This window comes from Protopterus annectens, chromosome 3.part1 (assembly GCF_019279795.1).
Source record: "Protopterus annectens isolate FY-2018-M chromosome 3.part1, PAN1.0, whole genome shotgun sequence".
NCBI classification, from domain to species: Eukaryota; Metazoa; Chordata; order Ceratodontiformes; family Protopteridae; genus Protopterus; species Protopterus annectens.
Window position 1 is genome coordinate 162,532,670 of NC_056732.1, and position 26,016 is coordinate 162,558,685.

Consider the following 26,016-nt stretch of genomic DNA (forward strand, 5'->3'; position numbering starts at 1 on the left):
TTGCATTTGCACTCATTTTCATATTTGGCTTTGGGTATGCCACATATGCATATCTATATTTAAGGACATGGATATGGTTGACCTACAGGCGGATGAAGTGTGATTCCTTGTGGGTCACTTGTCTGAGGCACAAGATGCCAGGGATTAGATTGATTGCTAAATGCAGTTTTCCATTGGAAATCACTGTCAGTGAAGTTTCTGAATATGCACCAGCACATGTGCAGAGATCCCCATCTCTATCAGGAATTGATGTAACACAGGTGCCTTGTGACACATGCCCCATAACTACCCCCCATACCTCTCAACCTCTTGGTGCAAGAAATCTGAACAAAGCCTAAAATAATGGGGGCACAAAGGCTGAAGAACAGGGACAGATTTTAAATATTGCTATTATCAACTTGGAAAGTTGTTAAAATAACAGGCTTTGTGTTAGCATGCATTTTCTGAAGGATATGATGTCTGAAACTCAAATGCATGTCATCATACATTTATTTACCAGAAAGCCACAAATTTTAGGAGGAACAGAACAAAAATATGAGGTAGAAATCTGGACAGTTGAGAAGTGTGCTACCCCTTCAGAGAGGCAAAAGACAGTGTCCTTCATTCCTTCCCTTCCTCCCAGCTCCTGTAGGTGTCTGATCTGGTAATCAGACTCTAGTTGCATGGGTCAAAGCAGAGTTTTATTACTGTACTCCAACAGAACTGACTGTCACCACCAGCTAAGTGCCTTATTTAACTTTTTTCCATGACATTTTTTGAGAAATTTGCTAAAAAACAATTAGATTTTGGAGAAACAGTCCTGTATTGGTGGTTACCATCATCAGGTCGTCTTAGAAATTAGGTTGCTCTGTTTTGAGTTTGAATAGCCATGTGTCAATAAAACAAGAACTGATTATTCATAGCAGACTCCTTGGTCCAGCTTGTATAGCAAAAGACGAATGAAATTGAGGATATAAGTTTGCGAGTTTAATTTTCCATAAAGCATGCGAGAGACCTGCTTAAGAACTCGGAGTCTGCTCTTACACTGTAAATGTTTGTCTTTTGGCTTTTCCCGGTAAGGGGTCGCCACAGCAGAACTCCGGTCCGCTAATGATTGGTAGTAGCTTTTTACGAAATGCCAAGGTGCCAGCTCGACGCCCAACCTTCAACAAAGGCACGCCCATTTACGCACGCATGTCTTTCGAATGCTACCCAACCGTGGGGAGGACATGCAGACTCCACACAGAAGGCACTCCCAAGCCCAGCCGAGAATCGAATGGGAGAACCTCTTGCTGTGAGGTAACAATGCTACCGCCGTACCACAGCGGCTTGCTCTTACACTGTAAATGTTAAGAATTAAACGGGTACAGGAAAGCTGAGTTGAAAGTACTTAGAAGATACAAGATTTGCAAGACAAGTGTAACAGGAATGAAAACATTCTTAATGTTTTGCAGTTAGAGAACAAAGTGAGTTATCTTAAAAGCTCAATGAGCAGACTGCTAAGTGCTCAGGACTCTTGAAAGAAGTGGCCAGAAATCTATCCATGACATCTGTATTACGGTGATGCATTTTTTCCAGCAGGGCTACTAAACTCAGCTTGATGAAGTCCTAATTCAAGTACTTATTCAGTAAATTGAGCACCTTGGTGTAGTCACAATTGAAGTGGTAAGCCAAACTAAACTGGGGAAAGAAAAACAAAATAGAGACTTTGGGTTGAGATAAATGGAGCTTGTTCACAATTATCCTGTGATATCCAGGAAAGAGCTGTGAGGCAACCCAAGTCTGTCACTGAGCATTTATTAAATAAGAAGTAAGAAGAAATAAATGACCTGCAACATAAAATCTGAAAACTGGAGACTGCAGTCCAGGCAGTAATTTCAAATACAAGGCCCCTGCAGGTTAAAATAGCACAGAGACTAAGCAGTGTTGAGTTACAAAAGGATTTTGCAAATCTAGGAGATGGGTCTGGCAGTTGGAATTATGATAAGATGTTTACCTCACAGTAAAGCAGTACAGTTTTGATTCTCACTAAGGAGGAATTTTCTAGGCTTAAAATGGCCCACAAGGACAGTTAGCCTAGTACTTGCCAATGAATCTACTTACCTATGAAAATGTGTAGTCATGCTTCCCTGAGCTGTTTGCTGCAGTTAACAACTCCAGGTGTAAATTAGGGACTCTTCATTTATTGGGTAATTTCAAAGGCTGTTTATGTTCTTCCCTTTAACAGCCTATCTGTTGACTACCGACTTGATTTTATGTTTAACTGTGAACTATGAATGTATTTAAAGTAAGATGACAGACCAGTACAGAACAGTTCGGTTTGCCTTACAATACTGTAAGGAGACAAAGGCATTTTGTTTGAGTCTGAATTAACTCAATCCTGTCTTTGTTCTGTAAAGTTTCTTCTGTTTAGGTGGGACAGTTCTTTTACTGCTCATGTCTATAGGCATTTTTAACAAGGAAATGATAATCTGTCCATGTGTGTGTGATGTACACACACAGACACGTGCGCGTGCATACTTGCGTTCCAACTATATGGTTTCTGAATGCACTAATTTTTCACTTTAAGAAGTCGTTGAAGCCTTCAGTCAAATAAAGCCTAACCCCTCTAGCTTTATACATAGTGTGTTTCACCCTTTTTATGGGATTGTCATTAAAGTACAAGTGAATAGTTTGGCCATTTTCCTGAAAACATGCAGCTTTAAAAAGTTTGTAACATTAGGGTGGCTAAATTTCTCAAATACGGACCAAAAGACAAAAGGTTACACACAAAAGCCACATAAGCAAAAACAACAAAAATAGCCTGGTAAAGCAAGAAGACCTATAAACTGCAAGAACTCCAACGTAACTCCTTCCGGGGTTGCCAAATTTCCCTATTTGAGCGGGACTGTCCCAAGATCAGCAACCTAATCCCATGTCCCACACTGCCTCTTAAAATCCCGGCGAAAACAGCCCACTGTTCTCTGCTGTGCCTGAAGAACTTTTTTTTTTTGTCCCTACCGCTGCTCCTATAAAACTGACAACCCTGACTCACAGGGAGTCGACCATCGTAGCTCTCAACCCCTTAGTACAAATAATCTGGACAAGGCCATAACTAATGGGGACAACATCCCAAAAACAGGGACATTAAATATTGTTGTTATAAACTTAGAAAGTTGCTAGAATAAAAGGTGTGTTACCATGTATTTTCTGAAGGATATGAAGTCTGAAACTCAAATGCCTGTCATGATTTAGTGAATTCAGTCCTCACTTAATTTGCCACAAAAATCCAGAAAATCATAAATTTTATGAGGAGCAGACTAAATCTATGACAGTTGAGAGGTATGCTCTTGAATGCAGTAAAAGATTATCCCAGATCTTTTTTTTTTTTCAGACTCACAACAAAGGTGCAGGGGTTGAAAGACAGTGTAAAGAAAAACATCCTTTTGCCAGCAGTAACAGCAAGACTGGAATACACCATAATACACGTTTATGGTCCATTATGAAAGACTTCACTTGAGAAGACTTAAGGGAATAGGGGTGTGTTTATGAATGTATGCAGTCAAGCTTTAGAGCCAGTAGAAACTGTATTATAGAATTTTTGGGGGATGCATAATTCTCACATCTGGCCACTATTGCCTCTTTCTCCTCTGCAACTTTTGAAACACAGTTATCCTTGGGGACTCATTTCAGAAACCTGTTGGTGTAGGTCTACTTATCTTCACTGGAAAAAAAAATCACATCAAAAGTGAGCAGTGACAAGAACACATTAGCCTTTTTAGGTGAGTTTGCAACCATATCCTCTTCTGCTCAACTAGGCCAGTGCTACATTGATGCAGCACATCAGCAAAAGGAAAGCACAAGGTCGTATTAGCTTTGCATGAACGCATTTTTAATTTGGCAATAGGCATTCAACAGAACTTGTTGCTGGCAACAGTTTGTCTGCCTGGCTTCTGGGCAACGTAATGTAATGGTGAAATTCCTTAGCACAAAATTGCTAGCTGAGCATTTCATTGTTCCACCAGATTGCAAACCCTACTGAATGCTCTACTTCTAAGATTTTCTTCCTGCTTTAATCCTGAGAGCACTTGGAGGCTGGGCAACTTTTTTCCTTTCCTGGAATCATGATCTGATGGTATGCCTTCCCTCCAACTCCATCAGTTCTGAAAATCCTGCAAAAAATAAAATTGATTCTTATAGCCCTAACTTGGCCAAGGTGTAACCATTGATGTCCTTATATTCACCTGCTGTAGTATTCTGAACCTGGGTGATCTCCCACCTGAGGGTGACCTGACGTTAGCCAGTGTACAAAAGCCTTGTACTCCTGTAGGATACATGTAGGCTGCTGTCGGACGTAGGCTATAAAAGCAACGTATGCATGTACCATCCTCAGAATTTTTCTGCTGCCAAACAATGCCATTCTGACTATCGGTCTAATTGTTTTAATACTTGCGAATTCAGCCTTTTGCCAAATAAGTGCCTCTTTGGGAAATTTTTTTCTCTTACTACTGTTTTGGCTATTTATTTCATCCAAGTAGGGCAAGTGCCAGGGTGGAAGACAAATTCCACATAAGGACAACTATTCTCAGTGTCTCCTTTGTTTACATCCTAATCACAACCCCAAGTCCTGTAGCATTTGTCAGTCCTTAACCTGATTCTAATAGTCTTTGGACAATCCTCTCTCACTATATATTTAGAGAACCAATGGCTTAAGCTATTAGCTAAGCATATGGGGGGTACCTCGGGGTCCGACATCAAGCTGGTGTAGCACAAGGCCAAGAAACCTCAGCCTGTGGCTTATGCTGCACCTCTGTCTGACATTTCTCCCAAGATGATTATCAACCCGGAGGTACAGATTCATAGGCTGAGCCCAGTTCTGAGGCTGCCTTGACTTTGGCTGTGAGCACGTCTGTGGAGGTCGAACAGATGTCCGACCAGAATATCATGGTGGAAACTAGGCTCAAAACTACGGAGGGCCCTAGAGAGTTCTTCGCACCCAAGGAGAAGAGTTACAGTCTGATACATTTGAAAGTAGGCCTTCATCCGGTTTTCTGACATTGCATAGTATTGTTTCACCTGCAAACAAAAAAAAAAAAAGACTAAGCATTTGCCCCTACCAGAAAGGCCCTTGATTGGCAAGCCTTTTCTCAAAGATTATTTCAGGCCTTTATGGAAGTCAAACCGCCTTTCTCACAGCCTATTTCTACAGCTGCTTCCCAGTCTTCCCAAAAGAGAATTAGGGAGAATGACTCACCTGATGATTTTTCCTTTGAGGAGGAGGAATCTCTGGATTATGCCATGCAAATCCTTTTACCCTCAGGAATATATTTCCCCTGAAGAGGAGCAAGTAGGTGCCGACTTCCCAGTGGAGGAAATATCCTTTGAAACTCTCCTGAAAATGGAATGCCACTTCAAATGAGATACTTCCCAAATTTACAAAATTCAGGAAAAGATATCAACTCCTACAAGTTTATGTCCTTGGCCCCTCGGCAGTTCCTCCTGTGCATCCTGCATTTCTGTATGCTTTCCACAATGCCTCATAAACTCCGTCTCCCAGCCCTCAAGAAACCAGACCGCTTCTACAAGGTCCTCAAGGATTATAAACTCCTCTTCAGGTGCCCTGCTGCAGACCCAACAGTTATTTTTGTAGCTACAGACAAACTTTCTAGGCTGCTTCCTTCCTCTAACATTCTTCCATCAAACAAAGAGAGTAGAACCCTAGAGAGATTGGGTAAAAAGACCTATACATCAGCCACATTGACTTTCAGGGCCATTAATTACCAGACACATATGACAAAGTACTCCTTAGAGCTTTTGTCTCGGGCATCTAGTGCCATTGCAGACCTCCTAGACCCTGATAGAAAAGCCTTGGCTCTTTCTACCCTCTGAGCTTCCTCCCAGGTTGCAAAACATTCCATTAAATGCAGCTGTGATGCTGCAGAGGCTTGTGCCAGGTCAGCTGCTACTGGTTCAGGTCTTAGAAGATTTTCCTAGCACAGGATGCAGCCCCTCCAGGATGACTTCAAATCTAAGTTAATGGATGCATCACTAGACATTTCATCCTTATTTGGTAAGGCAGCAGCATTCTTATTTAAGTCTGTACGGGGAAATAAATATGGAAGTCAAGGAGTTGAAACGCATCCTGGTTTCTCCTGTGACAGGTTTCACATGAATTTTCCCTCTAAGCCTGTTTTCATCCATAGCCACACTCAACACCCCTCCAATAAGTCTTCCAGAGGAGGCAAGAGACAACAGAAGCCTTGGAGTTCTCAGCCACCCTCACAACAAAGGCAGTCTTTACCTGACAAAGCTTGGAGTATGTGAATACCCTGCAGATGCTAACCCTTTCCCCTCTTTGCCTGTCCAATGCTCAGGTAATCTGGGAAAGCATCACCTAAAACACTTGGGGTCTCTCCATAATCAAAAAAGGATATTTCCTGGTTTGGCAGTCCACCCCCACCTTCAGGGGCATCCATCACCCCCCTCGGGAGCAGTTACCCCTCTTCCTAGAACTCCTTTTAGAGCTTCAACAACAGGGCTCCATTCAAAAGGTCCCTCAGTCCTCAAGGGGAAAAGGCTTCTATTCAAGAATGTTCTTGGTACCCAGAAAGGATAGTCCATGGAGACCAGTACTGGATTTATCCCATCTCAACACCTTCCTAAAGGTTTCTACCTTCGGAATGTTAACACTCCAAACATTATTCCCCCTTATCCTTTCACAAGGATACATGGCATCTCTAGGTATAAAAGATGCTTACCTCCATATCCCCATTCACCCCAGGTTCAGAAAATTCTTATGTTTTTCTGTAGGTTCATGGCATTTTCAATTCTCTGCCTTGCATTTGGTCTTTCTATAGCACCAAGGGTATTCACAGAATGCCTGGCTCCATTGATTGCACACTGCAAACTTTTGGGCATCCAGATCTTCCCATACTTGGACAATCTGCTTTTACATACCCCAGATTCACACACACTACTCCAAAACTTGGAGACCACCATTTCTCTCCTTGGGAAACTGGGGATTCACCATCAACTACAGGAAGTCAGCCCTCACTTCTTCACAGGACCGCATCTTCTTGGGTTGTCGAATAGAGACAGACATTGAGTGCATCACTTTCACCTAAGAAGGTGCAGGACCTCCGATCCTTCTTCCACTCCCTTCTTCCCTTAACTCGCATCATGGCCAGGGAGTTCCTCAGACTACTAGGATTCATGGGTTCTAACATTCCCATGATACCAATGGCAAAACTCCACATGAGGAAATTCAGTGGTTTCTCAGATCGGTATTGACCCAGCATTCTCACCCACTAAAATTCCAAGTCCCCCTCATTCCTTGCGTAAAGAGGGAACTACTCTAGTGGGTATATCAGATAGACCTCAATCCAGGTATACCCCTGCATCTTCTCATTCCAGTCCTTGAACGTGACACAGATGCATCAGACTTGGGCTGGGGAGTGGCCTTGGGCAAATTCACAATTCAGGGAATTTGGACCTCCCTCCCAAAAATCAGAACACATAAACATCAGGGAAATGTGAGCATTGCTACTAGCTCTAAGCATTTCAAACTCTCCTTTGCCCAGGCCCTCTTCAGCTGTTCACAGACAACATGACAGTCCTTTGGTATGTCAGCAAGTGGGGGGGAGGTGGGGGGAGAGGGAGAAAATCCTATATCCTGTGCAGGTTGGCTGTTCTGGTATGGGAATTTCTGGTCCAATACTGCATGACTATTCGGGTAATGTACACTCCCTCCAACCGAAATCTTATAGCAGACTCCTTAAGCAGATCCCTGATTCAATCCCATGAATGGATGCTTCACAGGGACGTGTTCCTGGGGTATACCTAAAATAGATTTATTTGCCTACCCCTTGAACAGACAACTTCCAGACTTTTGTGCAACAGTTTTTAGTCCTTTAGTTTGGAACGTGCACACCCTCTCTTTCTCTTGGAAGGAGATGCTTCTGTATTCTTTCCATCTCTTTCCTCTAATACCAAAGGTCCTGTTCAAGATTCGACAAGAACAGCCAAGAATCTTTCTAGCGACTCCCTTTTTGACCAAGACAGCATTGGTTCACCCTACTTCTAGATTTAGCCAAAGGCCATCACCACAAGTTACCCCACAGAGTCAACCTACTCGGACAGAACGAAGGATCTCTGATACACCCACACCTGTGAATGCTACAGCTGACACTGTGGGTGATTAGAATTCTAATCCCCTTCAGACACAGATTCTGCAAGGATGTGCTCGAGGGTTTTTTTTTGAGGCCAGAAAACCCAATATAAGAAAATCTTAAGTTTCCAAGTGGAAAAGATTTTCACTCTGGTGTCTCTCTCAGAACCAAGACCCACTGACAGTGGGAATCCCTGTGGTTCTGAATTACTTGTGTGACTTCCTTTATTTTATACTCTCTTGACCTTTTGCTTATTCCTTAGGTAAGTATACATATGTGTGTGTGTGTGTGTGTATACATATATATATATATATATATATGTGTGTGTGTGTGTGTGTATATATATATATATATATATATATATATATACATATATAATACTTGCATATTATGAGGATATATATATATATATATATATATATATATATATACACATACATACATACATACATATATGTGTGTGTGTATATAGTCTGTTTAGCTTCAGCATGCTCATCCACTAGAATTTGTAGTTGTTCTTCTACCTTGTCTCAAGAAGAAACTCCACCATACCTCTCAACCTGGAAACATCAAAAATCTGGACAAAGGCCCATGAAAAATAGGTACAAATCTGTATGCTCATTAGCATAACATTTGCATACATATATGTAACCCCACCCACTCCAGTGGAATTGTGGGATACCAACTTTCAAACGCAAACTGAAGAACAGACAACTAAAATATGGCCCCAAAGTCCACTTGCAGCCATTCCAATGTCCCATTACCTGGATATTTGCCCCATTTACCGTAAACACTAATGTGCATACTGCTTTACTTAGCAATGATTTGGATTTTATTTTACATTTTATAGCACAAACACTAATAGACATCTGCTAAACAAAGCAATACAGTCTCACAATGAAAATAGACCTAGCATTAAAACTTCTCTGCCCTTGAAACTCACTTTCATTGAAACCCACATCCAAAGAAAATGCTTCTTGCCATTGGTGGATAAAGATTACCTTTGGGCTGCTTTCATATCATAGGCTCCTTGTACCCGAAACAAGAAACATACATGTGTTCTTTGATGCATCTTCCTGACTTTATTAAATTATATTCCTTTTATAATGCATCACACTTGTTAGAGCGCATTTTAAATTTATTGTTTGAACATTTTTCCAGTAAGCAATGAAACAAAATGCATGAACCAATAATGACAAAACTGCCCAATTCAGAACATTTCCATCATAAAAGTCTACTCAAACTTCTACAATCCAGAGTATCAGTAAATATGCACAATCTCCGCAGAAGTCAGTCATCTAAATTCCATGTTGGAGATCTGTAACTAGGTTGCTGCTAGCAAACAACTTTATATTTCATTGTTTCATCAAGTAAAGTGCTTGTTGCCCTTGAAGAATAAATTGCTTATGTTACATTAAAAAAATAAGCTAGTAATATTTCTGTAGCAAATGGATGGCAAACTGATAACAGGTTCATAGTTAATGGGTATCTCCGCCAAAGGAGGACATTCTCAGGACTGCAGCGTCAACCCCCTTTAAAAGTATAACACTGTACAGTATCCGCAATCCATCTATAGACTATGGGAGTGGAACCCACAGCCTTCTGCAGCAAAAGCAAGTATAGTACCTGTTGTGCTACTAACAATGCAAGTAGACTTTGCATAAGCAACACTAAACTTCTCTTTCTCTGAAGAACTGTGCAGCAAAAGAAATCAGGGAAAAGCCAAAATTTATTGGGGAGGGGGGGGGCCTAAAACCAATGACACATTTTAAACATTGCTTGTGTAATCTTAGTTGCTAGAATAAAATGTTGTGTTACATGCATTTCCTAAAAGATAGGAAGACAAATTTAAATGGCTATCATTATTTAGTGAATTCAGTTCTCACTGATTTGCCAGAATAAAATAAAATTTATGGTTCTTAACATTTGTTTACTGGGAAAGTCCAACTTGGAACAAAGCTAATTTTCAGCAGAGGTCTGGGGCGAAATGCTCCAGACACATATCTTTGTATTGTGGGGGGAAACCGGAGCACCCAGAAGAAACCCACACAAACACAGGAAGGACATGCAGACTAAGCAGATTAAGTCAAAAGGTGCTTCAACAAAGTATTTATTTAAGAGTGTGCACACTTATGTAACTAGCTTATTGTACATTTTTTATTTTTTATATTTCTTCCCCTAACAGATTTGTTTTTCAATTGAATTGTACAGGTTATAGGTCACATTAAAGGTGGGGAAAGTTTTGAAATGATTTATTGAGGTCTCATTTTTTATATCGTAAAAACCTGGCATTTTAACCGGGGTGTGTAAACTTTTTATATCCAATGTATATGTGGAAGAACATAAGATTGTTTAGGAAATTAAGTAGGGAGAATCACTTAGGCAAAGTAGTGCATAGTTAGTAATACTTCCATGGTGAGAGTTGCAGCTAGCTAGGAATATATTTTAGTTCTTGTTTAACAGAAACTTTGAATCAGGTGGCCAGGTTAGTGTGTTTATTGAATGTTGCTTGAGGATCATACATAAATTTGTCAAAGGTCTGTGAGCCATTGGTTTAGACATTAAAGTGAGGCCTCATCTGCTTGAGTTGGTGGTAGATCAGGTGGTTGTAAATGTTCCCACGGCACCTGTCAAAAAAGATTAGGTGAAGTTCCCCAATGCCATTGCCTAATTTCCCTTAGTAGTATAAATGCCACCTTGGAGTGTGTGTGGTGATTTTGCAAGATGTAAAGCCATTCTAAGTTATAAATGGTGTTCTGCCCTTAAAGTAACTTGTGCCTCATTAATTTACTTTATCTGCCAGGTTGAAGATGTCTTTGTAATAATGTGGTGTGAATGACTGCTCTGAAAGCTTTTTAAAAATCTGTGAACAGAGTAGGATTCAAAGATGGCTGCCATTCTGTGAACACTGCTGAACTACATCTCTGCATATACCCTGAAGAAATCTAAACTTTAAATTGATACTAGGAACTTTTTAACACTAAATCTTCGACAGAACAACTACAACTTCATCTAATTACCTTGCAGGAGGAAGAAAATCCGAAAATTAATACATTATTCAACAGGATTATAATAGATTAGCTGGCTCTGACAAGGAAAACAAACAAAGGCACCATGTGCTCTGTACACTTTAAAAATCTGTACTGTACAAGGATGTCGAAAGAGGAAAAAAATATGGACACAACCACTACTAAAACAAAACTTTCAGAACTGCGGTCACCGGAAAAAGATGTGATCTCTAAAAGGCAAAAAGTTCCTAAACTACAAGAACAACAAAAGCTAGAAACCAGAACTAAATCAGATCAAACACTGAATATGGAGGATATCAAAACTGCCTTATTTACCCATTCAAGAAGCTCTCAAAGAATTAACTAGCCAGATACAAACGTTTGGAAACCCTTGCAACCAACTACTTGAAAGGATGGAAAAATCTGAAACTCGGATTTCGGAAAATGAAGACAAAATATATATACTAGCAAAAAAAACAAGTACACATGATTTAGATATTCAGGCTATTCAAAGCAAAATCACTAACTTAGAAGCAAGATCCAGGAGAAATAACATCACTATTAGAGGAATTCCTGAATCTGTACAATACAATGACTTAATCCCATCTATAACACAAATATTTACAGTGCTCCTAAATGACTCTGACATGGCAAAGCAAATCATTATTGAAAGAGCACTCAGAGCTCTGAGAGAACAACAAGCTTCAAATACTCCAAGACCTGTATATGCTAAAATGCTTAATTGTCAGGATGTTACCAGAATACTTGTAACTGCTAAAAAAAGTGGTGGGAATATCATGTGGAAAAACAAAATCTCTCTGGCTCAAGATTTACCTTTGCAAATCAGACAAGTAAGACCGTCTTTATCTCCTTACTGTAGATTGCTTATTGATAAACAGGTCAAATTTCAAATGAAATATCCAAATATATTAACTTTCACAGTAGATGGGATTAAATATTCTGTTTCTGCGAAAAATGAAGCCAAAATTACGTTTCTGAAGGTTTTTAAAAGTGTACCTGCTTCTGAGACTTGAACTGTATTCTCGTTGGGACTGCCAGGCTGCCTGAGTTTGGATCTGCTGATTACTGTGGCTCGAGGTCTGGGTAATCCTTTGTCTTCTTTTGAAATACTTTAGGCCTCTTCTGGATTAACAGGGTTGCTGTTTTTTACTGTTTTTGACGACCTGCAATTGTTTTCCGAAGTTTTATGGCTTCCACGAGCTGTCTGCATCGACGAGAAGACAGGAAATGCCTTCAGGACTGTAGAGGGGACATATTTCGATGTGGCACTTCCGGAAGTCCATCTGTAATAGCGGTCCCCCATCGCGAGTATTCTGCATGGTTTCTAGGCTTAGAAACCTGACAGGACTTGTTTTTAACCCTGTAAGGACATTTTAACATCAAGTAATGTACTGTTTTGTTAATTTAAGCACATGGGAACATTTTTATACACTGGTTAATTAGTTAATAATTTAAACCCTTTCCTATATGGCAGATTAAAAGGTGTTATGCAGTACTGTTAAATATAGGGATTTTAGTACATCTTGCAACTTTATAATATAACCTATATATTTTTCCTCAGGGGTGATAGTTATATATTACATTATTTGCATATTAGTTTATATGAGTAGAAGATAGCAATAGTCTATAATGTCTAAATAAGAAAAACGTTTATCTAAAAGGTACGTGTGAATTTGCACAGGGTTATAACTCAGCTTCTTTCTATAATAGAAGGAAAACTTGTCCATTTGTTAAAATCATATTTTTTTTTCTCTTCTCAAATGTTATTTTATGAGTATATAGGTGAGTTATAGTATCTATATATAGAATGCTAATCATAACTACTAAAAGCTTTGTACAGTAATATTATATCTTTAATAAGTTTTTTTTTTTCTTTTCAATAACTAAGATGTAGATAACAGTGGTGTTTGTTAGGGAATGTTTAGAATAGACTTTGTAATAGTTAGGTTAGCTAATATAGGTCGTAACTATAGGATGTTTTTAAGGTTTTTTAATTTAAGATTTTTTTGTTTCTGTGTTTCTTTGACCCTTTTAGTCCTCTATGATATGCAAGACCTATGTATGTCCTTGTCCGGGGTTAGAGTGGGTAGGCACTGGTATAGGACGGGATGTCAAGAATGCTTCCAAATTTATATATGTTTTTCAACTTATTTTACCTTTCCTTTTTGTTTTCCCTTCTAAACTTTTACGTTATAATAACTATTTGAATGTGGGAAGTTGACTCATGGAACGTTAAAGGGCTCCAGAACTTAAAGAAGAGAAAGTTAATTTTACACTTATTGTTGCAGGCTAAGGCGATGTTTATATTACTTCAAGAAACGCATTTAACTAATGATCAATGGGTTGATATCCAAAAAAGAAAGTGGATTAGAGAAGTAATAGCTTCAGAAGGTAAAACTAACAGTGCTGGGGTAGCTATAATTATTAAAAACAAATATAAGGGAAAGATTTTAGACTCTAAGGCAGATAAAGATGGAAGATGGTGTTTTGTTGTTCTCTTAGCTACCCAGTTTCATAAACCAATCTTATTGTTAAATGTTTACGCACCCTGTAATGACCAGCATCTATTCATAACATCATTATATCCAATTTTGACACAATATGATAAGTACTATATAATTATTAGAGGAGACTGGAATTCCTATCAGAATCCGAAGTTGGATAGATCTTGTCCACAAAGAGCATTTAATAAACAAGTGGTATCAGTATTAAGTGATGTTAAGGAAGATTTTCAACTATATGATCCTATTCAGTATTTAAATACTGGTAATAGTATAAATAATTATACTTTTTATTCCCCGTGTCATAAAATGTGGTCCAGAATAGATTTCTTTTGATTTCAAGAATAATGGTTAACCTGGGACCCTTAGTTGTTACACATGCACGATACGCGTCAGATCATTTAAAAATTTCATTAAGTTTTGCTAAATATCCAATGGAGGTCCAGCGGCAAAGAGGTTTTAACTGGTCTCTTAACCCAAATTTGTTGAATAAGGAGGAAATAGTGCAGGAAATTACAGGTCATCTTAAAGAATTATTAGATAAATTAAAGAAACAACAAAGTGTACCTGACATTGATTGGGCGACAGTTAAAGCACAGATAAGAGGGATCTGTTTGCAAAAAGCTTCATACTATAAAAAAATACAAAATAGAGATATTCAAAAACTAGAGGCTAAAATTAAGACACTTGATCAAGAATTGATGCAAAACTTTAATACTCAAACAGAGGTGGAACTACTTAAATGTCAAAAAGATCTCTTACTAATACAAAATTGTAACTTGACGTTTCAGAAACATAGAATGTTAGTGAGGTATGCCAATCATGTGCAAACACCATCAAGGGCATTAGCTAGGATAATTAATCAATCGAGAACAGCAGTACAAATTTCAGAAATACATTTTAGGAACACAACTTATTTCAAAACTGAAGATCATATAAATGTCTTTGAGCAGAAATATACTAATATATATGGTGAGCATAGTGACTTATCCCCCCCATAGAACTAGCAAGGAATTTTTACAAACTATTAAATTTCCAAAAATAGAAGACAGTATTCAAAGTGATTTGATTAAACCGATATCTGAAGAAGAAGTGATATATACAATTCAATATATGAAATCGCACAAGTCACCAGGTTCGGAAGGTATGACGGTGGAATTCTATAAGAAATTTGACAATATCTTTGGCAAAATACTCACGTGTCTTTAATTATATAATTAAGAATAAAATTAATGATCCCCATCTTAATGCTTCAAAAACTATTTTTATACTCAAACCTAACTCTGATTCTCAAAACCCAGATAATTATAGACCAATTTCATTAATAAATGTAGATATGAAAATTTTAACCTCTATTATAGCTAATGGATTAAAAAAAGTAATGAATCATATCATGTCTAGTGAACAGGCTGGCTTTATGGCAAATAGACAAACTAGTGATAATACACTTACACTACATACCTTAATAGTTTATGCTAAACAGAAGAACCTTAACATGTATGCGCTTATGGTTGATGCGCAGAAAGCTTTTGATAGGGTTGATATAAACTTTTTGTTTGAAATTTTACCATATTTTAATATATCTCGAGTTTGTTGAAGTGTTAAAAATTCTATATAGTAATCCTTGTACCACACACTATATAAACAGCAATTCTTCTAAAAGAATACCAATCAGAAATGGAACACGTCAGGGTTGTCCTCTGTCTCCTTTATTATTTAATATATATGTTGAACCTTTATTCCTATACATTAAACAGAATATATACCACAATGCCCCACTAGTTTACGGAACAAAAATATCAATGGCAGCATTTGCAGATGATCTGAATATTTATTGTACAACTCCAATCTCAGACACTAAAAATATACTAAAAGCAATAGAGAACTTTTCAGAAGTTTCCAACTATAAAATTAATCTAAAAAAAACTAGCATTTTCCCATTGAGAACTCCCAAACCCTTTTCACTGTTGCCTCTGGTGGGACAAATAATGTGTAAAGATAACATTAAATACTTGGGTATTGGCTTAGCTACGGATGATAAGGATTTTTATGTTACTAATATTAAAACAGTTTGGGATCAAATAGTATCTGATTTGGGGAGATGGAAGAATTTACGACTACCAGTATTATCAAAAGTATCAATTATCAAAATGAATGTACTACCACGATTATATATTTTTAGATCTGCTCAGGTAGTAATTTCAAAAACATTTTTTAAGCGAATTCACAAAGAATTAGCTGAATTTATCTGGGAGCCAAAGAAAACAAGGATTTCATATGAAAAATTAATGACCCCAAAACATAGAGGTGGATTGGCGTTACCAAATTTTGAAACTTACTTTCTTATAGTAAACTCAAACAGGCTTCTTAGAATTGCTAATTATAACATAACTAGCACTAAATGGATGCATCCCTGGGTAGTTCTGAACTATAAATATATTTTACAAATCCTAAAGCCATACCCTTTTTACCTAAAGAAACTTTGAAACTGTATGGGATAATGGATCACATTAAATTATATGTAAAGTCTTTACAAACCTTATTTCAATCATTAGATCTTGCTCAATATATGATGGCTTATCAACCCTTGCATAGAAACCCTAACCTGAGACTAAATAAAAAACTAATTGATCTTAAAGAATTCCCATTAATAATCCATCTAACTTTAATAGATATTTATACACTTCTCAAACTCTCGGCTAATCAGATAAGACAAGAATTAAATTTACCCAAAAATTATCTCATTATTGTAAGACAAATTAGGGAACTTTCTATAAGTTACTTTAAAAATTTTAAACCTCGAGAAGAGAATATAATTAAATGATCGAATTTATGGCAAGCTTTCCAACAATATATTACATTTATAACAGCAGCAAATAATCTAATAAAGGAGTTTAAATTCCAAGATAAAATTCTTGTGTCAAAATATTGGAAAGAGAATATACCAGAGATAGAAGACAGTCATATGATAAAAGTAATTGATTTGACTACAAAATCTATTTATCTTCAAAAACTGATGTATACCCAGTTGATGATATGGAATAATGTGTATTATACACGCCTTAGCCTGCATAAATTTAATTCCAAAAATTCTCCAGTTTGTCCATACTGCAAGGATCAATCTGCTGATCTTCTTCATATGTTCTGGAGTTGCAAATGCATATGCAGACTTTGGAACTCACTAAAGATACAATTTCAAAAGATGGGTTCCCAAAGTACAACATTGTCATGGAAATTTATGATTTTGCATATTCCCCCAAAAGAACTTCCTAAATCTCAAAGTATTGTATTAATCAATATCTTTTTATTAATGAAGCTATACATAGCTACTAATTGGTTAGACCCATCCAAAACATCATGGAATAATTTGAGAGTACTAGCAATAAGGCATATACTAGCTCACAAATGACTTTTGAACCAACATAATAAAAATATTAACAATCCAAAAATATGGGAACAAGTATTTAATATTATATTAGCGTAACATCTCATATTTGAATTTAACAAGAATTATTTTTACACCTTTAAAAAACTCTGTAACACTAACTGTTTATTACTTGAATTGATCTTAACCATTTGTATATTTTTGTTGTATAATTCAATGTGTTACTTGGAAGCATTTATGTAAATATTGTATATATGTTTTGTTTATATTAATTACTTTAGTCGATAGTTTCTTTTTAATTTTTTTGTTTTGTTTTAATTTTGTATGGCATACAAGAAAATAATAAAAAATATTATTGGAAAAAAAAAAATCTGTGAACAGAGCAGCCATGTTACTGCCTTTATCATATCGGAGTGTTGTATAATTTATTACTTCAGCTGGTGCTGAGTGCTTTGACTGTATAAAAATGCATACTGCATATTAGTCATTTTATTAAGTTGGTTCAGTCAGATGGGTGTTCTGAGGATAGTAGATATTATCTGTGCTAGCATGACTGGCTGAAGTTTTGTAAATACTTGTAAATAATGGTAAATTACCCCTGCGTTATATATGCCAGCATGACTAGCTATAATTTTGTAAATAAGTTTGTTTCTTTATTATTACTCTGATTTATGTAAGATGTCTGAATCAAACAGTGACCTTCTGGCTGACCAAATGTACATGTTTTTTAAAAAGAATTCTGAATATAGGTTATACCAGTCAGCTGACCTAGATGTGATGTTGTGTGCCACAACTTAAAGGAATAGACTCTCCACAGCAGCTGTTGTTTACTTTTTAAAAGTCTGATATGAGAGAGTAGAATTCTTATAACACCTTTTTGTGACTTTAAAACATTCTTCTATAAAAGCAGCTTCTGAGTCGGATTAGTTGTTCAGTTGTCCATTGTTTTCCAGATCAGTAGCCATCACTCAGAGTTTGCCAGAGCTATTCAGCAGTAAAAGTTGGAGGAGTTATTCCAGTCACTGAGGACCAGAAACAGCCTGAAGAGTGGGCATAAATTCTTATCTTGCCTGGCAGAAATAAGATCATCATCTCGCCTTGCTGGGTTAATTAGATTAGACAGGGATAGTTAATCTTTAGATAGTTAGGAAACTATAGTTAGTTTTTCTACAATCAGTGTGGCATCTATCCTACAGTATTATTTTCATAATTCCTGTGTGTGAAACACTGTGGTTTATTAGAATCAGTTATTCAATGTATACGTGTTTTAAATCATTTTATTTAGTAAATATTTTACTACTTTTTACTATGGCTGGTTATTTAGGAAGTACTTTTAGTAACCTGAGTGCTTATCCAAAAAGCCTTACTGCTTAGATTACATGCTGCCATTTATATCAATATTTATTTTACCCAATATAATTGAACACCCCTTTTGAAGGGTATTATGGGATTTGACTGATGGCAGTCATTACCTTGTAATTTGGGAAAGAGAACATAGGTAAATCTGTGCCAGTCGTTCCAAAGAGTGTTTCTGTGTGTGAATGTCAAATATTTGAGTGAGTGTGTCAGATACCTAGAACTGGGACGCAGTGCTTAGTATGAAGACTCATTTGGGGACCTGGAGTGAAGCATATAGTCCAGTCCCAGGTTTGGAACCTATTCCTGGTGTACTCTTGGGAGAAATTGTATATTTCTAGCCTTGCTTTCAGTGACACTCCCTTAGTGGAGACAGTGGTGAGGATTGTGGCTCCTTAGTTGCTGCCCTGGGTTTAAGTGGAGTTGTCACAAGTGTGTACTACTTTCCTGAAGATTTTAAAGAAACGACTCAAAATAGATATGTGCCTTTAATTTTCTGGGCGGGGGTTATCACCAACTTTGAATAAAAGGATTAATTTTGAATCCTTCCAAATGGAGAAGAAATACCCTTCCCAAGGCTTTTGTTGATGTGTGTTATTGGGTATACAGTTGTTTGCTAAATAATGTAGGAAAGTAGGTGGCAAGTTAGCCATGGAAAATGATCCATGTGCTCTTATTTTTAGAGGAAATTTCTAGTGTCACTGAAAACAATAGATCTCAATTTGAAAGCAGTTGTTGAGGGGGTGGGAGTTATGAGTGGTGGTATACTAATGTAAGTGTTTTTAGATGAATATCGGTCAATAATGGATTTGAACTGGATGACAGAAACATTGACAATATCTTGATCATTTACTAGATTTAGAGATTTCTTATTTGTTGCTTTGTTCCTACCCATTATTTTCTTGACATCATTGAGAAAGCTGATTGACTGATTGCATGTATCTTTTAGTGTAAAACTGAAAGCACTTCTACCTGTATACCATTACTACTGAGGTCAGATGAGCCACCCAGGTAAAATATATATATCTATATATATATATATATATATATATATATATATATATATATATATATATATATATCCCTGCCTCTGAGATGTACATCTACTTGTAAACTGCTGTTGTACTGCAGTGGTATCCATACCTTGCAGCTGAGAGGCCTGCATATAGTGGAGAAACCTATACCTTGACATTGATGCAGGAGCTGGTACTTAGTTACTGAATCACCAGTTCTATAGGTGTCTGGCCTTCCTTTTGAACTGGAGTCACTGTTGAATCATTCAAGACCCAATCCTTTTTACCACTGGGATCTTAAATCATATTAAGTTCCTTAATGATCCTATTCCTACACTTACCTTACTGGCACTGCATATATTTTAGTCATTTTTCTCTTTGTGTCCTCTATGAATACAGCTCCTCCTTTTTGATATCTTTACTTGCAGAACTGAAATGTCAGGTAATGGCTAATGAGCCATTTCTTTATTACAGGGACACATATGTTGTAAAGTAGCTTTCTAGTGGTGGTTGTTGGGTTATTTGCTTGTCAAACTCACCAGATAAATAAAACAAAGTTCTTCAAGCTATTTTAAAATTTCCACCAATGGTAAATGACAAATGCTTTTCTTCAAATGTTGTTGATCTGTTGGAATTTCTGTGCACACTTAAAATGTGTGATAAAAATAGACCTCTGAGAACAAAGCCTGACATTTTGTAGGCTATGCCATGTGAACATGGAGAAACATTATCATCTCCTGCCCAGCATGTGACTTAATTTTTTATAAAAACTATATGAAAACTTTGAAGAAACTACTGAGTTCAGTATTAAATCCATTCTCTCTCATTTGGCCTCAACACTGTTTTGTTAGCAACAGAGTTTCTAAATAAAGTGGTTGTAAAATTTGCAATTGTAAAGAATAATGCCTAGAATAAATACTTAACTCATTACTGCCTAGTGACGTTTCCAGGCATTTCTGTAGTTAAATTCAATAGATGCCTCTAGGTGTCAAATATCTTGTTCATATTTGTGTTAATTCCAAAACCATGCTATATAGAGGCATTAAAAGATTCTATCCTAAAGTTTACAGATTGACAAACAGAACTGTTTTGATATTTGACCTCTGTCTAATGCAGGTAGAGATACTGAATATTATTTGTATGATATTTATTTGTATTGTAATAATTTCCATATTTCTCTCTATCTCAACAATCAAGTGACACAGACAATTGCTTCACCTCGTATTAAAGTTCCCAGCTGTACAAAGAAAATGTTGCTGGCAGTATGTGTGTTGCTTGATTGGCTGCAAAAATATTATAAGCTGCAACATTCCATAATTCACATTTTCTCTATTTTTTTAGGCTTATAAAATCCAGTTTAAGAACAAGAATTGAGTGAATGCAAATATTGTACAGATTTCTTTGTGTTGAGCAGTTTGCAATTTACAGCTTTCTAGTAATATTTATGGTTGTAAAGATATGAATATTTGATTGGTGAGGCAATCACTTCATTTTTTTTAAAGGCTTAGGCCACATCCCCTGAATGTTAAGTACAATAACTCAGAGATCTGTTGGAAGGAATGAGTTAATTTAGTGAGTCGAGTGATAAAAAGCTTAATGAGTTAAATTCTGACACATTTTTCTTTGTAGTATGTGTGTTTTTGAACATTATTATTTATTTTTAGATCCTGGAAAATTCAATTTCACCCCTCGCCTGTTTAATCTCTGTAGTTCATCTGGAGAGTTTGTTGCCACAGAATATCTTTATCCTGCAAGAGATCCAGCCTTAGTTAACTCCTTGCCCTTCCTCCAGGAAGACTTGTATACTGCTCCACAACCAGGTAAGTACCCTACCCACATGCATACCACCATTGCTGAAGTGTTGACTTCTGTTGCACATACATTCTGGTTCCATGTTATTGCCCTGTATCTAATTCAAACTGTGTGTGTTTTGTAGTTGCTCATTCATTGGTTCCATTTTCTGCATATTTTAATAGACAAGCCCAATACTTACTTTTGATATGATGTGTAAAGTATTCCATTTCTATTGCACCCCACTGTATGGCTTCATGTTGTAAAATAGTGAGATTAAAAAGCTGGTTCTTTAATGCAGTATTGGCATTGCAATAAGCTGTTATATGAAAAAGTGTCTCGTATTTTAGGACGCCTCTTGTTTTTGTGCTGGATCTATGAAGGAACGTTTATGAATCAGTGATTATTTCAAATGTTTTCTGGATTCACTTTGTAAATAGTACAATCCATGAAGTGGTGTTGGAAAGGAAGCGGCTGCCATAGATGCACAAGCTGTGCTTGCTCAAGAAGCAGATACGACTCTGAAACAAAACTACTTTTTTGGGGGTACCTACAAAGAGGCTGAAAATACTTTACCCTTCTGTGCAGGAGGTGGTTAGATTTTATAGGGCTGATGAGTCACTGCAGATAGGGTGTTGTGAGGGGTCTATATTATATCCTCGAAACATCAATTATTCGAACACCTAAAGGTTGACCCGTAAACAGCCCAAGCTGAAAACGGCGAACGTTCATTTCCGCAAATTTTTTCACAGGGAAGAAATTTGCTTGGCCAGTGAACAGACAGACAAACTTTCAAATCCTAATCAAGTGAGGGGCTCCCCCCCCACCCCACCCCTAACTAAATATACCAGCTCCGAGATTGCACTACATTGGAGAAAAGGGCAAATTCCTGATAACGGCCAAGCAAATTTTTTCCCTGTGAAAAATTTGTGGAAGTGGCCGTTTGCGGTTTTCAGCTTTCGCTGTTTATGGGTCGACCATTAAGTGTTCGAATAGCTAACGCTTCGAGGGTATAATATGGACCCATTGTGAGAGAAGTAGGTAAGCAAAATGTCATGCTTTGTTTAGAAAGGATCTGTAGAGCTTGTAACTGGAGTGCTGTTGTCAACCCTATGCAGTAAGTCCCTTATTGTGCTGCTTCTCTGTGAAAGTTTATTATAAAGAACATAAATTGCGGTGGTTCCTGTCAAGATTCATATGAGTGGGGGAGGGCCTTAATACTGCCACTGAAAGAACCTACAAATTTAAGTATAGGTTGCACCAGGAAGTACTGAAGTAGGTCTCAAGTAAGTGTTTGTATTATTTAAGGATCTGAGTCTCCCTTTTAGGTACTGTAAGTCAAAACAACAAGAGTAAATTCAACATAGTCAGACACTTCAGTGTAGCTAATCAACTTAGCACGTTTTTGCTGGGTAAAAGGAAACTGGAATACCTGAAGAAAACCCACACAAACATGGGCAGAACATTCTAGTGCCACAAACACAGTGACCACATATAAAGATTGAAATCAGAACCCTGGAACTGTGAGACAAAGAATTTAGTCTTTAAGCCATCTAGCTGCCTGTGCTCAATTAACACTTGTCCCAAGCACTTTGCAGAATGTATGGCTCCTGACAAGAGCTCATTTTGTGAGAAGACACTAAACCTTCAAAACAGGGCTAACCATTACCACTTCAATAACCTAGTGGTCCTTGGTGATGGCTCGCCAAGTAGGAGACTAATGAAGATAAATCCCCCAGACCCATCAACTACTGGAGTGATGTAACTGTCTTCCTGGGAGACCAGGTTAGTACAGTATAAAAACAAACTACTGCCACATTCTTGCAGACCCTCCTCATTCTATGAGGGGGTTTCTTCCTAGACCACTTGGGCAAGTGAAAGGAGAAAATATGGGACAACAGTGACGTTGCAAAGAACTGGATGTCCCTCCAAAATTGACAAAAAGATAAGACGGAAACTGGTCAGGGAAGCTGCCAAGAGACCTACAGCATCACTGAAGGAGCTGCAGGAATTTCTGGCAAGTACCGGTTGTGTACTACGTGACAACAATCTCTCGTGTTCTCCATATGTCTGGGCTAGGGTTGCAAGATGGAAGCCTTTTCTTACACAGAAAAACATTCAGGCTTGGCTAAAATTTGCAAAACAATACATCAGGTCTCCCAAAAGCATGTGGGAAAATATAGACTGATGAGACCAAATTTGAACTTTTTGGCCACAATTCCAAAAGGTATGTTTGGCACAAAAACAACACTTTGCATCACCAAACGAACACCAGCCCCACAGTGAAGCATGGTAGTGGTAGTATCATGCTTTGGGGTTGTTTTTCTTCAACTGGAACTGGGGCTTTAGTCAAGGTGGAGGGGAATTGTGAACATTTCCATATACCAGTCACTTTTGGCCCAAAACCTTCAGGCATCTGCTAGAAAGCTGAAGAGGAATTTCACCTTTCAACACGACAATGACCCCAGGCATACATCCAACTCAACAAAAGAATGGCTTCACCAGAAGAAAATTAAAGTTTTGGAATGGCCCAGCCAGAGCCCAGACCTAAATCCAATAGAAAATCTGTGGGTGACCTTAAGTGGGCTGTGCACAAGAGATGCCCTCACAATCTGACAGATTTGGAGCGCTTTTGCAAGAAAGAGTGGGCAAATATTGCCAAATCAAGATGTGCCATGCTGTTACACTCCTACCCAAGAAGACTGAATGCTTATCATCACATCCCTCTTCATTCAGACTTCAGACATTTCTTAAGGTTTTGTGCGTCTGGATCACATCATCAGTTATCTGCCTTTTTGTTTGGGCTGTCCACTCCACCAGGACTGTTCACAAAGTCTCTAGCTCCAGTTATAGCTCATTGAAGGCTACAGGGTATCCATATTTTCTTTTCCAAATTTAGATGACTTCCTTATCTTTACAAAGTCTTTTTCTAAGTGTCAGGAATGTGTGTCTGTGTGAGAGACCACTTACACAAGCTGAGATTCCAAAAGAACTTCCGAAAATCTTTATCAACTCCTTCACACAGGACTGTGTTCTTGGGGTGTCAGTTATACACCTCAGTTCAAAGAGCTTTTCTTCCATAGGAAAAAAATAGATCCATATCTAGATCCATTTCTGAGGTTTCCTACTCAAACTTCGGTCACTGCAAGGGCATATCCCAGTATTTCTGGTCTCACGGCTTCTATGATTCTCATGATACCCTTGGTAAGACTCCACAAAAGAAAAATATAGTGGTATCGTAAGTCTCTTTCGTCCCAACCCTAACATCCTTTGGCTTTTCAAATCCCAATGTTGGGCTTTGTCAAAAGAGAAATCATTTGGTGGAGACAACAGATATCCTTAAATCCAGGTCTCCCCTTCTCCCTACCAGTTCTAAAACACACAGTCACCACAGATGCCCCTGACTTTGCTTGGGGTTTTAGGAGGGATACAATTGCAGGGTGCGTGGGACACCAAGGACAGATGCAGTACATAAATATGAAAGAGATGCTTGCCATAATCTGGATACTCAACTCTCTGAATCATATTTGGTCCCTGGGACCTCTACACATTGTTAGACAATACCACAGTCATGTGGTACAGGGTTCCAGGTCATGCCCTCTTTGCAGACTAGCCAAGTTAGCCATGTTTGCGATTTAGGTTCACTGCACAGTTTCACTTTTCACACATCCTACATTCTGTCAGACCAAAATTGTGCAGCACTCAAACTGAGCAGGACTAGGACTAGGGCAGACCCTCATGAATGGAAACTAAATCGGGGGGAGTCCCAAGATTTTGGGCCATCTGTGGGGATTTCCTCGAGCAGACCTCTTTGCCTCCTCTCTGAACAATCAACTGGCAAGTTTCTGTTCCAAGACTACATGTACGAAGGCCTAAAAGTCAGATGCCTTTTCATTCTCTTCGTTAGGAATGTTCCTGTTTGCTTTCCCCCTTTCCACTAATATCCAGGGTACTTCTGAAGATTCAAAGGAATCCTCCAAGATTATTATGGTGATTTCCCTTATGGCCTCTCAAAACTGTTTCTCTTCCTTCTTTTGGAAATTGCCAGTGGCATTTATCACACACTTCCTCACAGACAGGAACGTCTTGCACAAGAACATGGGTGTTTGACACACTTTGACATGAGTTGACTTCAGTTGACTTATATGATCGGATCTAAACTCCTTTTAGGCATCCGTTTACTGAGGTTGTACAGCATGTACTAATGCAGCTGAGAAAGGCTGCTACTAGAAGACCATATATTAGCAAATGGAAAGAGTTTTCTAGTTGGTACCAACAACATAACTAGCAGCCATTTAGGGCTAGTTGTTCTCTGGTTTTACTGTATTTATGTGACTTACTATCATATGGCCATTCTTATTCTTCTTTCAAAATTAATTTATTGGCCATATCAGGATGTCTGCTCTTGTATCCTTCTATTTCAATGCAGACATGTCCTAATGTTTCTGAAAGGGCGTTTGCACAAAAGACCTGCAAGTAAACTGGTGGCCCTTGCCTGGAGCCTTAATTCTGGGATACAGAAGCTAACACCTGCTCCATTTGAACAAGGTAACTGGGCTAACTTGAGGTTCTTAACATTATGGAGAATTTTACTGATTGCTCTGACCTATGTAAGAAGAGTATCTGAGTTGCAAGCTCTTATTTTGAGTCAACCCTATCTCGTTATCAACAGGGGCAGGGTTTCTTTGAGAACTAATCCTTCATTTACTCCTAAAGTACTATCTGACTTTACTTTTAGCCAAACTATCCATTCTTTCCTGATCCAAAAAATGAGGGGGCGAGGAGATTCCATACCATGGGTATCTCTAGACAAGT

At 37.9% G+C, this 26,016-nt stretch overlaps 1 protein-coding gene across 9 annotated transcripts in view; it reads left to right on the top strand.

Annotated features, from left to right (window-relative positions):
* Nucleotides 1–26,016, top strand: part of SVIL (supervillin) — a gene marked incomplete in the record, with an annotated part of 2,930,183 nt that overhangs the window by 2,773,317 nt on the left and 130,850 nt on the right. For all 9 annotated transcript variants that reach the window (XM_044066681.1, XM_044066680.1, XM_044066686.1 and 6 more), the window contains 1 exon segment: nt 21,075–21,230. In XM_044066681.1, coding sequence (XP_043922616.1) covers nt 21,075–21,230 — 156 coding nt within the window.